At 41.5% G+C, this 12455-nt stretch overlaps 1 protein-coding gene across 1 annotated transcript in view; it reads right to left on the bottom strand.

The window, feature by feature from the left end:
- Positions 1-328: 328 nt before the first annotated feature.
- Positions 329-12455, bottom strand: part of LOC126277883 (dolichol-phosphate mannosyltransferase subunit 1) — a 30642-nt gene continuing 18515 nt past the window's right edge. Inside the window, exons 2-5 of the mRNA XM_049977415.1 lie at positions 6179-6389; positions 5901-6091; positions 2628-2742; positions 329-476 (exon numbers count right to left, since the gene is read on the bottom strand). Coding sequence (XP_049833372.1) covers positions 372-476; positions 2628-2742; positions 5901-6091; positions 6179-6389 — 622 coding nt within the window. The 3' untranslated portion in view covers positions 329-371. The remainder of the gene's footprint in view (positions 477-2627; positions 2743-5900; positions 6092-6178; positions 6390-12455) is intronic.

Below are 12455 nucleotides of genomic sequence, written 5' to 3'. Positions count from 1 at the left end.
GATGATGACTAGCCAAGAAATGGCAAAACAATAGCTCAATTTCCTCAGGACTCACTTGTAAAAAGTTTCTATTTTTGTTATACCTCCTTATTTCAATTTCAATTTACTTCCACATTGCTGCAATCTCTTCTGCCGTTCATAGTTGTGTCTCATTATCAGTACAGCTGCATTAGTTAATAAATTTCAACACCACATTCATAATTTCCCCCCCCCCCCCCCCCCTCTCTCTCTCTCTCTCTCTCTCTAACAAAAGTAGAGAAATTGATACTTTTCTTTCTAACCATCATCTAATTTCATGATACAATTAGGACATTATATTTCCTGCAAATAAACTGAATAGCACTTATTTTATTTAAAGCAACAACATTTTATTATGTAGTAGCAAATAAGTACAGGAGAGATTTTGCAAACTGAAATATTTCAGAACCACCAAGTTTTGATTCTCCATACACTCTGTCAACAAAGGAGATAGGCACCTGTAAGTAAAGAAAAGAAATTGAATTATGATGAGAAATACCAGTCCTTAAATATTTCATCTCTGCTTCACATTTTCACTACCTTAGATTTTTTGTTCTAATTAAGACATACGTATGAGGGTTGTTCCAAATGTTATGCCACCTATTTTTTGTAGGCACTTTGGATGTACGTGCCAGGTGTAACTGGTTCAGTGCTAATGCTTGAACCTTCCTCTTTCATTTGCAAAAGATTCCTTCGTTCTGTGGTAGTTGGTGCCAGCAGAGGAGCATTCCTAAATGGAGTCCTATATGGACGCACGTATGAAACAGTGATGTGTGATTGAATTTCTCACTGCTGAAGAAATTGCGCCAAGTGAAATCCACTGACACTTGCTAAAGGCATATTGGGACTATAAAATAAATGGGAACAATGTGAGGTGATGGGTACGGTATTTTCAAGGTGGTGAAAAGGGAATGCGCGACAAGCCACGGTCCAGTCGACCGTGCACAGCTGTCATCCTTGCAATGAAGAGCGTCTTAATCAACTCATAATGTTGGAATATCTCAGTTATCGCTAAGTCTGTACAAGGTGGGTCCTGCGGATGCTTACAGAAGAACAAAAAACTCAACGAGTGGAAATTTGTCGGCACCTGCTGGGCCAATATGAAGCTGAAGGTGACAATTTTCTGAATAGCATTAACACCAGAGATGAGACATGGTGTCACCACTACAAGTCAGAATCCAAAAGACAGTACATGGAATGGTGACACGCGAATTCTTCATCAAAGAAGGAATTCAAGGTACAGCGACCTGCAGACAAAGTGATGTGCACAGTATTCTGGGATAGCCAGGGTTTGCTTCTTTTGGATGTCCTGGAACCTGGAGAAACTGTCACTTCAGCACATTACAAAACGACACTGACTAAGCTGAGAGCCCAAATTTCCAGGGTAAGGTCAGAGAAAAAGACCAACTTTCACCTGCAACGTAACGCCAGGCCCCACACCAGTTTTGCAACCAAACAGCTTGTTGAAAAATTCAGCTGGACTGTCTTACCACATCCACCATACAGTCCCGATTCAACCCCTTCAGACTTCCATTGCTTTGGGCCTCTGAAAGATGGGCTATGTGGAGAATATTTTTCAAGATTAGGATGCTGTTATTAAAAATGTAAGGAAGTTGTTAGTCTCAGCTGCTTCCGATTTTTACATGCGTGGCATGCAGGCTCAGGTTCATTGTTGGCAAAAGTGTGTAACAAATGGTGGTGATTCTGAAAAAATGACAGTGTCTGTAGCTGAAATATTGCTCTATTTAGCTGTGCTGTTGTGATTTATGTATCTTCTGTAATTTCCACGAATAAAAATAGGAGGCATTACTTTCAGAATGAGCCTTGTAGCTTCATAGGGTCTTACCATTAATCCACACATAAGGAATTAAAAATGAATCAACTGAGTCAGCAGTGGAAACTTTTTCCCACTTAAATACAAAAAATATCTATGAATGCAGATTTATGTAGAGACAGATACTGCTGACACAATAAATTCATTTCAAGATAAGCTGCAATAAACTCAATGCATCATTTGGAAAAATTCAAATAACTGTTTTCCAAACTGTTAATACTGCATTTACATAAAAAGTGATGATGCTACTAAGTTTATGAGAACTCTAAAATTACTTTCTGATTGCATTTTGGGGGGTGCCCAAGTTGGTGGCATGCAGCCACCCACACTTCACAAGGTGCTGCAAGTACCAACAAAACAAGCACGTAGCACTCAAGGAAGAACAATAATTGAATGGTGGCTGATCCCTGTCCCTCTGCTTGCTGAAATGTCAATCACAAAGTACTTTTAATTGGAGTGTATAGGTGTTAATTTTAACATGTATTCTCCAAGTTAGCATCTTCGCCACTTGCATGGGGTTAGACGAACGCAACAAAATTAATATTGCTTCTTGGGCATGGAGTTTTAGTGAAGTTTTCACAGTATTTGATGCCACGATTTCATCTTGACAATATTACATAAACCACATTGTTTTCCTTTATGCACCATCCAATAACAATACAACCCAAAGAACATTTTTAATTCTTTAACTATTTACACAGTCCACCACCTTTCCAGTTAGTGCATTTCTAACACTATATTCAGCAGTCATCTTATGTTTTAAAGGTAGACTTACTTCTCCGATACTATATCCGAGTTGTCTAGCCCTTATTACCATTTCCATTTGGAAAACATAACCTTTGGACACACACGATTCCACCAGTTTCTCCAAAACATTCTTCTTGTACAGTCTGCAAATATGAAAAAAAGACTTAATAGAGTTCTCTGAAAGATGCACCTAAAAAGACAGTATACTTAAAATTTCTTTTTGAACAAAAATCTTGCACAATTTAAGAGTATTTATATATACAGCAACTGTATTTGAAATACATTTCAGAAAGTGATAATGTTTATAATGCACATTTTAAAGGACATTATTATAACGCATACATTTTGAAACTTTTTTTTTTTTGGGGGGGGGGGGGGGGGGGGGTTGCTCTCTAGCAACACAGGACAATTTGATGTGTTAAGTTTTGGCTGTGGTTCTTTTGGACGTCCTGGAACCTACAGAAACTGTCAATTCAGCACACTACAAAACGACACTGACTAAGCTGAAAGCTCAAATTTCCAAGATATTCCAGCTGAGAATACTAACTGTGTATTTGTAAAGACAGAATTATGTTGCTGCAACAAAATGCTGTTTATTGTAATCAACAATGTGCATTAGAATCAAGATGGTGATCAAAACAAAGCTTAGTTCAACTTTACTAGCAATTGTCGATCCTGCTGATATTTGTCACCTTGCAATGTCTTCTTTACAGTCAGCCAGATCATTTTTGATGTTATTTGAAAATATAAACTATTCATTATAACCCAATAAATCTCTTTCAGTTTCTATAAAGAATTTGTAGCTGAATTAGCCCCTCTTGTAATCATAAAATCCCATAACTCCCTCCAACAAAAATCTATGTGATGGCTTATCTCAAACATAATTTCCTCCTCCATGTTAACCAGCATTAGCTCCAAAAACAGTCATGTGAAACCCAACATGCTTTCTCAAATGACATCCTGAAACCCATGGATCAAAGGAGTAACAGAGATGCAGTACATACTGACTCAGCACTACACCTTCACTGCTATTTAAAGTCCATTTACATGAGGTATCATACAGAATTTGTGATTGGATTGAAGATTTCTGATTTGTTATCTGGGATAGAGTGTCATTGACAGATGTAGAAGTAACTTTAACTGTGTCCCACAGAAATATGTGGGGGGGGGGGGGGGGGGCGGCCCTTACAGATAATGTAAACAATGACCTCAGACTTTTCATAGATGTCAAAATTAACATCTATTTTCCTTGTAAAAAATTAGTTGCACAAATTTAAATGGTTGTCATGCTACATGAGTGAAGGCAAACAAACTATTTGTTCGTTGAAGTTGACTTAAAAAAGTGTTGATTGGCAACTTCTTGACTGGAATGTTTGCTTTTCTAAAAACTTCAACACCTTTTTCTTCCGAAATGGCCTTTGTTTTCTTTGTCTGGCTGTATTTAAGCTTTCAAAAATGATTGTCAACTGCTGAAAAACAGAAGCATTTTCCCGCCTATTAAGCGAATGCCTCATCGATATTATTTTTTTATGGACATTATGTGTCTTTTCCCGTCCAATCTGAAGATAAAAAAGTCTGCAGACTACTAATTTCGACTTTTTGTGAGCGTTTATAGACCTTTGAACCATGTTTGACCAAGCTACAGATAGAACTGACATGGCACTTAGCGTAGTAGTAGAGCCGAGTGTACAACTCGATTTTAACATCAGGACAAGAATTTCGGCACCATCAAAAAAGGTTAGAGATTTTGTTTTTCAATTGCTATGGCACAGAGGGCAGGCGCTGTAGGCTATTGTCGCTAAGGGCCACGGGCGTAAACAGACGAGAATTTTGCTCACCACAGGGGAGGGAGTTGTGTAGGGAAACAAATTCTGTCACCATTTCGCTGGGCAGTATCCTACAGCGTTACTGACATTGTCAAAGGGATCGTCGATCTCTTCTGGTGTTGTAAGGGTCGTAATCAAAATCTGTGATGTACCAGGATTAGCCACTACTCGAGGCAACTACAGTTCAAAACATCCGCCACTTAATGTACCAGTTTAAAATGCCCGCATTATACTATGTTTTGAGCTTTAGCTAACCAACAAACGTATACATGTCTTTCTTATAAAATGCTAGGTCCCATGGCTAAGTACTACGTACGCGTAGTGTATCTTAAACAGACCATTCAACCACTCAGAACTGGCATTGTACCAGATCATTTAGCACACTGATACATTGTTGCGTTCATCCATTTTATTTTGCAAGTATTTTGCACATATTATCTTTCCAAAGTGGGCTTTACCAGATGTTGTATTAGTGCCAGTAACTGCCTGTATTTTTGATATTGTAAGCAAAAAATAAAGCTATTGCAAACTATGTCTGATAAATAGCTGATATGGATATAATCCACTATGAAACAGCATGTATTAAGTAATTTCGCATTTTGAGGCAGAAGTCACATTTACATTCTGCATTTGTCACAAAATGCGAATTTTTCTGTTCTCTATCTATAATGAAGAATTGTCCGAAAAAAAAGGCCGAATAAATATTAAGCCAGATTTTGACAAAGTTGTACAAAGATGGGCAAGATTCAGAAATGGAAAACTGTCTGCTTGTGTGTGTGTGTGTGTGTGTGTGTGTGTGTGTGTGTGTGTGTGTGTGTGTCTGTGTGTGTGCGTGTGTGTGTGTGTGTGTGTGTACACGCGTGCGTGTATACCTGTCCTTTTTTTTTTCCCACCTAAGGTAAGTCTTTCCGCTCCTGGGATTGGAATGACTCCTTACCCTCTCCTTTAAAACCCACATCCTTTCGTCTTTCCCTCTCCTTCCCTCTTTCCTGATGAAGCAATCATTGGTTGCGAAAGCTTGAATTTTGTGTGTATGTTTGTGTGTGTATCAACATGCCAGCACTATCGTTTGGTAAGTCACATCATCTTTGTTTTTAGATATATTTTTCCCACGTGGAATGTTTCCCTCTATATATATTAGTGTGTGTGTGTGTGTGTGTGTAAAACTCAAAGAATTCCTTCAATAGCTAGCAAGGTTTTCATATTTTCTGTGCTCCTGTTGATGACTCAATGCTTCCATTTTATTGTTGCCTTTCCCAAATATTCAGAGAATGTGTTCATGAGACCAATTTCACTTTATCCAGAGCTACTTTACCCAGTAAACAAAATTATTTTTTCTAATTCCTGGCTCAGCTATCTTTGTCTTTATCTTTTTTTCTATCTTGTTAAGAGGATGGACAGCAGGGTCACTCATATTGCCTCTGCTAACAGTAAGAACATACTTTATACAATGACAGGACAATCACTGCATGTACCTGAAACTTCCTGTAAGATCAGATGCTCCTGGTCTTAACAGTAGCTGTGTCAGAAAATTAGCTGTACGGCTCACAAGCTTCCGTTTAAAGTCCCATCCATAGACTCCTCCGGATCCAGCATAACGAGTTCCTGATACGAGATCATAATTCCCTAATTTTTGTTTTTCTATGAACTGGGGTATAAATTTGGGCTGCAACCAACAATAATATATTATAAATAACAAGATTAATATTTAACATAAATTCTTATAAATGTAATGAATAACTTTGCCACTCACATGGTGCGAAAGGTCTGCATCCATTATCACTATGAAGCTTCCAGTTGCATGCTTAATTCCATGTATGTATGCTGTTCCCAGACCAAGTTTCTTCTCCCGTGGTCTCAACACCACTTTCTCACTGCCATAAATCTCCTGAAGCTTTTTGGCAACATCTAAAGTTCCATCTGGACTTCCATCATCAATAACTATAATTTCGTATGGATACCCACTGTAATGAGATTTTTTGTTGATAAAATAAAATAAATGCATGCAATGTACAACAATTTAATGTTTCTGCAGAGTACATAATGTTTAATGTATTATACGCACAATATACTGTAAAACTGTAAAACAAGTTGGCACATGCTATTAAGCTAAACAAAGGAATGGAGTATCAAATTAAGGGGCTAAACTATGGGTAGGCAACTGGCCTGTGATTGGTTTCAATATGGCCTGCACAATAAATTCAAGGAGGAAAGAGTGAGGTGCTCCCATTTAACTTATTTAGTATTAAAAAAAATAATGCATGCCCATCCCATCAGTCATAATAAGCTTTTTTGGAGAAATATTTTAAAAATTGCTAATTTTGCTAATGATGATTTTTGGATACTAACACACTAAATTTCAAACACTCAAATGAGCTGCCTGTAGACAAAAATTGTTAAGTTACTTCTAATAGCTGGTTGACTCAAACTGCATATCTCATTCCCATATTTTGTGTTTCTATCCACTCGCGTACGAACATTAATCGAACATTAATAAATAATTCTGGTCCATTGTGGGTGTATTAGAACACTACAACTCTTGAAACTGAGGGCAATTTATAATGAATCAGCTGAGGCCAGTTGCTTTTATAAGCATATGTTCTTCTACGACATTTCTAGATACCTGATATCCTGTCTTCAAATGTTTATATTTATTTACGTGTCATGAATATTGTTTCTTTATTAATGTTGTTGCAGAATTTTGGAACAAAAATTTTTAAGACAGCTATTGTAAAACAAGTTGTATGTAAGGAAACAATGTTTACAATGAAAAAATAAATGTAAACATGAAAAGATGGAGTGAGTGAACATTGAATGCACTCTCAAAAGATGTGTTTTGGGGCATAATTTGTTGGTGTGGGGTGTTGAAGAAAGGGTGCTATTCATATCAGTACATTTCCCACAAACATTATGGCCATGGATACTATAGTTTTGATTTTATGCCCTAGGAGTGCTGCTGTCGTGTCAGGGGAGAAGGCAGCCTGCAAGCTTAATCAAGTATGTTAATCAGGCCCATGGTTCAGTATAGGTCGCCCATGCCTGAGCAAAAAACGCTTTCTCTTGCTAGCTCCCCCCCCCCCCCCCCCCCCTCACCACACATATGTATGTGTATGTATTATAAAAACTACACACACACACACACACACACACACACACACACACACACACACACACACACACACACACACACACACACACACAGCCTTTATTACAATTAAGAAGTCTAAGACATGAGGCTGATAAGATATATGTGTGAGAAAAATGCTTAAAAGGATCTAAAACAATTTGTGGTGATTAAGTAGGAGTGGTGCATCTTGGTGGCTCAGGGGTAAAGTGCCAGATTATGGATCTCTGGTAAGTCCAAGGATTTTTATCAATCACTCATCATTTCTTTCTTTCAAATCTGTTAATGTTTGATAGTGTGAAATACACCAAGTCATTTCAAAAGGCAGAGGATGGCAACAGTGTACCACCTCCAATAAGACCACACCTAGTAAAGCACTGTAGTGTTCAAACCTTCAGGTTGATGATAGATGTACCTTTTATTATGTAGGTTAAGTATGAGGGATGAGTGCAGTGAAGCCCCCTGGCAGCCAATTGCACACTGACAGCCTTTTCTCACATGCTCATCCCTTAGTCAACATAACCATTGAAGCTATTAAATTTTATTATAAAAATTACTCTCTCCTAAGAATGATTGTAATGTGTAATGTGCTCCTGCGACATCTGAGAGTACAGAAGTTAGTCAGTCACTTAACTTAAATTTTCATCTCAATTCATTTACAGCACTATATTCAACAAACATATAAGCCATCATAACCAGATACTACAACCACACTGGGATGGTCTCTTGCTGAATGATGAAATGATGAATGATTAAAATCAGGAGTGGGCCTCGGTGACCCCACTCATATAATGCTGCCAGGTGGTGTTATACACTTTACGTAAATAAAAAAAGATGGCAACCAGGTGTTGACGTCGGGGAAAGGCTGTTCAGATGGCAGACTGTAGGGACATAAGACTATCAGTGGTAGAGCGACCCTAGCGGAAGCTGCCCTGACATGGATCCAGTAGGCCACTCCACTCCACAACCCAACCTAACCGCTGACACACCATACATTCCTTACAAAGAATGTTGGTGAGGCTGATGGGCTGTTAGCTATCCACATCAAGCAGGTTTTTACTGGGTTCGAGCACCAGAATGGTGGTGCTCTTCCGCCACTGCACCAGATCTGGTAAAGGAGATGTCGCTTGTAGTCAGATGAGAGGTGTTTAATCATCTGACTGTGGATCCTATATGCCCCAAGAGCAGTGTCGGGGCAATGTGCACACGCACTAAGGAGCTCCCACTCTGTAAATGGGGCGTTATATGATTCAGTGTGGCATGCAGTGAATGAGAGGACTTTCCCTTCTAGCCGCTGTTTGAGAGTGCAAAAGGCTGGGAGGTAATTCTCAATGCCGAGGTTCGAGCAAAGTGCTCAGCTATTGCATTTGCATCAATAAATAACATGCCATTTATGTTAACACTGGGAACACCTTTTTGGGTTTGGTACCCGAAAACACGTTTCATCTTCGCCCAGACTTGGGAAGGTGATGTATGGCACCCAATGGTCAAGACATCTCTCTCCCAACACTCCTGCTTCTGTCGTTTGATAAGTTGGTGGACACTAGTGTGGAGCCGCTTAAAGGCTATGAGGTGCTCCAGGGAAGGGTGCCACTTATGCCACTGTAGAGCTCGCCGACGCTCCTTAATTGCTTCAGCAACTTCCAGCAACCACCAAGGGACTGCCTTTCGCCGGGAGCACCCTACAGAGCGAGGGATTGTGTTTTTTTCCCCACAGAAACAATTGTTGTAGTCACCTGATCAACCATCACATCGATGTTCTTCTGTGGGGGAGATTCAACGGTGACAGCAGAGGTCAAAATTTCCCAGTCCGCCTTGGTTTTAGCACACCTGGGCAGGTGTCCGTGGACCTGATGTCGGGGCAGTGACAGGAAGATGGGGAAGCGGTCACTACCTCACAGGTCATCATGTGCTCTCCAGTGGATAGATTGGAGAAGTCCTGGGCCGCAAATTGATGAATCAATGGCTGAGTAACTACCATGAGCCACACTGAGATGTGTTTTCCCCAGTATTCAAGAGGCAGAGGTCGAACCGAGACAGTAAAGTTTCGACATCTCTGCCTCAGCCTGTAAGCATGATGCCACACCATAAGGGGTTATGGGTGTTAAAATCTTATAGTATCCCTTATAGACATGAAGGGCAGGAGTTTGCATTGCTGGGAACCAGGTTTCCTGGACGGCAATGCAAAAAGCAGGTGTAAAGCTTAACAGTTGCTGTTGCTCAACCAGGCAGTGGAATAAACTCTCGTAATTCCACTGGAGGATGACGTCATTGTGAGACTGGGAAAGCTTGGAAAATTCAATAAGGCAGGTTACACCTCAGGGTCACCTGCTGCCACCGACTTTTTGCCTGAGCAGTCTATATCCATTGTGTCCGAGGGTCCAGCGAGATCTAGGTCTTCAGTAGATGCCAGAATCTCCACCTCAGCCGCAGACGCAGAGCTTGTAGTTAGCAGTGGTGTGGGTGCCACCACAATTCCCTTGGTCTTGGGGACCTTCTTGGATTTCTCTCACTGCTCCTTGGGTTTCCCTGGCTGGGAGGACTTCACTGATTCAATCTCCGAGACTGAGGATGAGTATGAAGCCCTAGGACCATCTGCTTTTGTGCTCTTCAGCCACTGGCATGTGTCATCTTTCCGACTAGCAGAAACCTGGGAAGGGAGTGAACCAAAGGCCCCCTCCCTACTGAGAAGAGCCAAAAAAGACTTACATTCCTCCGGCTCAGCAGCGGGGACTAATATCCCCAATGGTTGGGGGTTGCTCCCGAAATAGGTGGTACAGGAGCAACCAGAAGTGAAGTGCCCCCCCCCCCCCCCCCCCCCATTAAGGGGACAGGTGCAGTCTTCTGGTTCTGAACTGCGACAGGAATGCAAGGAACTGATGGGGTGACAATTGTTCTCGTAGCAGCAGTGTAAGAGGTGGTCATGGCCACAGGATGTAGGCGCTCAAATTTCCTCTTAGACTTAGTGCAGGTCAGTTCAGGATCTTAAATCCATGACTTTCCTCTCTTTCAGTAAAATCCTGCAATCTGGCGAGCAAGATGAATGATGCTCTCTGCAGCTGACACAGATGGCAGGCGGTGCACATGGAGTATTGGGAATTGATGGACGTCCACAATCTCGACATGTGGCAATGGAAGTACAATGGGAAAACATATGGCCGAACCTCCAGCGCTTAAAGCTCCATATCGGTGAAAGGATATATGGCTCAATGTCACAGTGGTAGACCATCAACTTGACCTTCTCTGATATTGTGTCACCCTCAAAGATCAAGATGAACACACCAGTGGCAAACTGATTATCCCTTGGACTCCAATAGACGCACTGGATGAAATGAACACCTTGCCTCTCTAAATTGGCACACAGCTCGTCTTCAGATTGCAAAAGAAGGTCTATGTGGAATATAATACCCTGGACCATATTTAAGCTCTTATGGGGTGTGATAGTAACACAAACATCCCCCAACTTGTCTCAAGTGAGTAATGCCCAAGAGTGGGCAGAAGATGTTTTTATCAAGACTGACCCAGAGCGCATTTTGAACAAGACCTCCATCTCCCTAAACTTGTCCTCCAAATGCTCCGCAAAAAATTGCAGCCTCATGGACGTTCAAGATTCCCGATTAACTCTCGTACATACGAGGTACTGGGCGAATAAGCTTCACTGTCATCATTAGTCTGGTGTTCATTCCCCACCGTGGCCACTCCATGGGATGATTTGGGATCGTTTATCTTAGCACTGAGGTTAGACTTGGCCCACTTAGAGACTGCTGGCGGCGGACCACCAGCAAGAGATGACATACTACACTTCATCGCATGTCATCCAGCCTGATTACCACCCAATATGACCAGGGGCCCTCCCCACAGGCACCACCCCACCTCAGCAATGGCCACCTGGCAGGATGGCTATTTCCAGGAGTCCCAATGCTCCAGGGAGATGGACATCTACTCCATGGCATACATGGCGAGTTAACAACACAGGCATCAGCAGTGCGATCCCTGTTTGTCTGGGAGGCTACAACCCACCGTGTACATGGCGGCCCCACCACAACAAACTGGCTGCCGTACTGGATATGAGGTCCATGGTCATCGTCAGCACAGAAAGTGACACTGTATAGTTCATGGTGGAAAACGCACCCAGGAAGGTGTCCTTATCCAAGAGATGGAGAATGAGCGGGACTGCAATGTGACGATGAGAAAGTGGGCTAAAGATCTCAATGCACAATGGACACGATGCACCATGTAAGACACCTTTCACCAATTGGCTCGCCCTTCAGGAAAATTAGAAAGAGGGAGGTCCAATCCGATGGGGGAGCATCACATAAAGGCCGAAACTTGTGAGACTCCTTTTAGTTGGCTCTTATGACTGGCAGGAATACCTCGGGCCTAATCTAACCCCCGGACCCAGAGGGGGACCAAATCATGTGATGCAGAGAGAATTTACCTAAGAATTTTATTTCATTCTTTAAATTTTTACATTTTGTGCACATCACAACTTCAGTAGCTCTCCAGTCAGGTAATTTCTTATCTTGCTGAAGTCATGTATTTCTCAATTAGTTGATTGCTTTGTCTGTATTTTGTTGAGTTTCAGGCACTTTCTTACACCGTATGAACTAGATAGGGACTGTGCTTGTGGTGTGCATACACAAGGAGAAATTGCTGCCAGGTGTAAACAGCTGGAGGTGCATTGACACAGTCGACAGGCGTCAGGCTCCTGATCAAAGCTGCAATGACATTGAAGCGCACATTGTGAAAACAGGGACACCTTTGGTGCAACTGGAACCCCCTGAGAACCCTGCTGTCACTTCCTCTTCCAATACACAACATCTGATGGGTTTGTCTTCACTTGAGAGCAAATGCCAGACAGTGATAGATTTGCATGACTCTCGGTAGAGGGCAAAAGTGGAAACCT

The sequence above is a fragment of the Schistocerca gregaria genome, chromosome 6 (assembly GCF_023897955.1).
Source record: "Schistocerca gregaria isolate iqSchGreg1 chromosome 6, iqSchGreg1.2, whole genome shotgun sequence".
NCBI classification, from domain to species: domain Eukaryota; kingdom Metazoa; phylum Arthropoda; class Insecta; order Orthoptera; family Acrididae; genus Schistocerca; species Schistocerca gregaria.
Note: the sequence above shows the minus strand (reverse complement) of the source record. Positions and strands in the feature narration are given on the sequence as shown.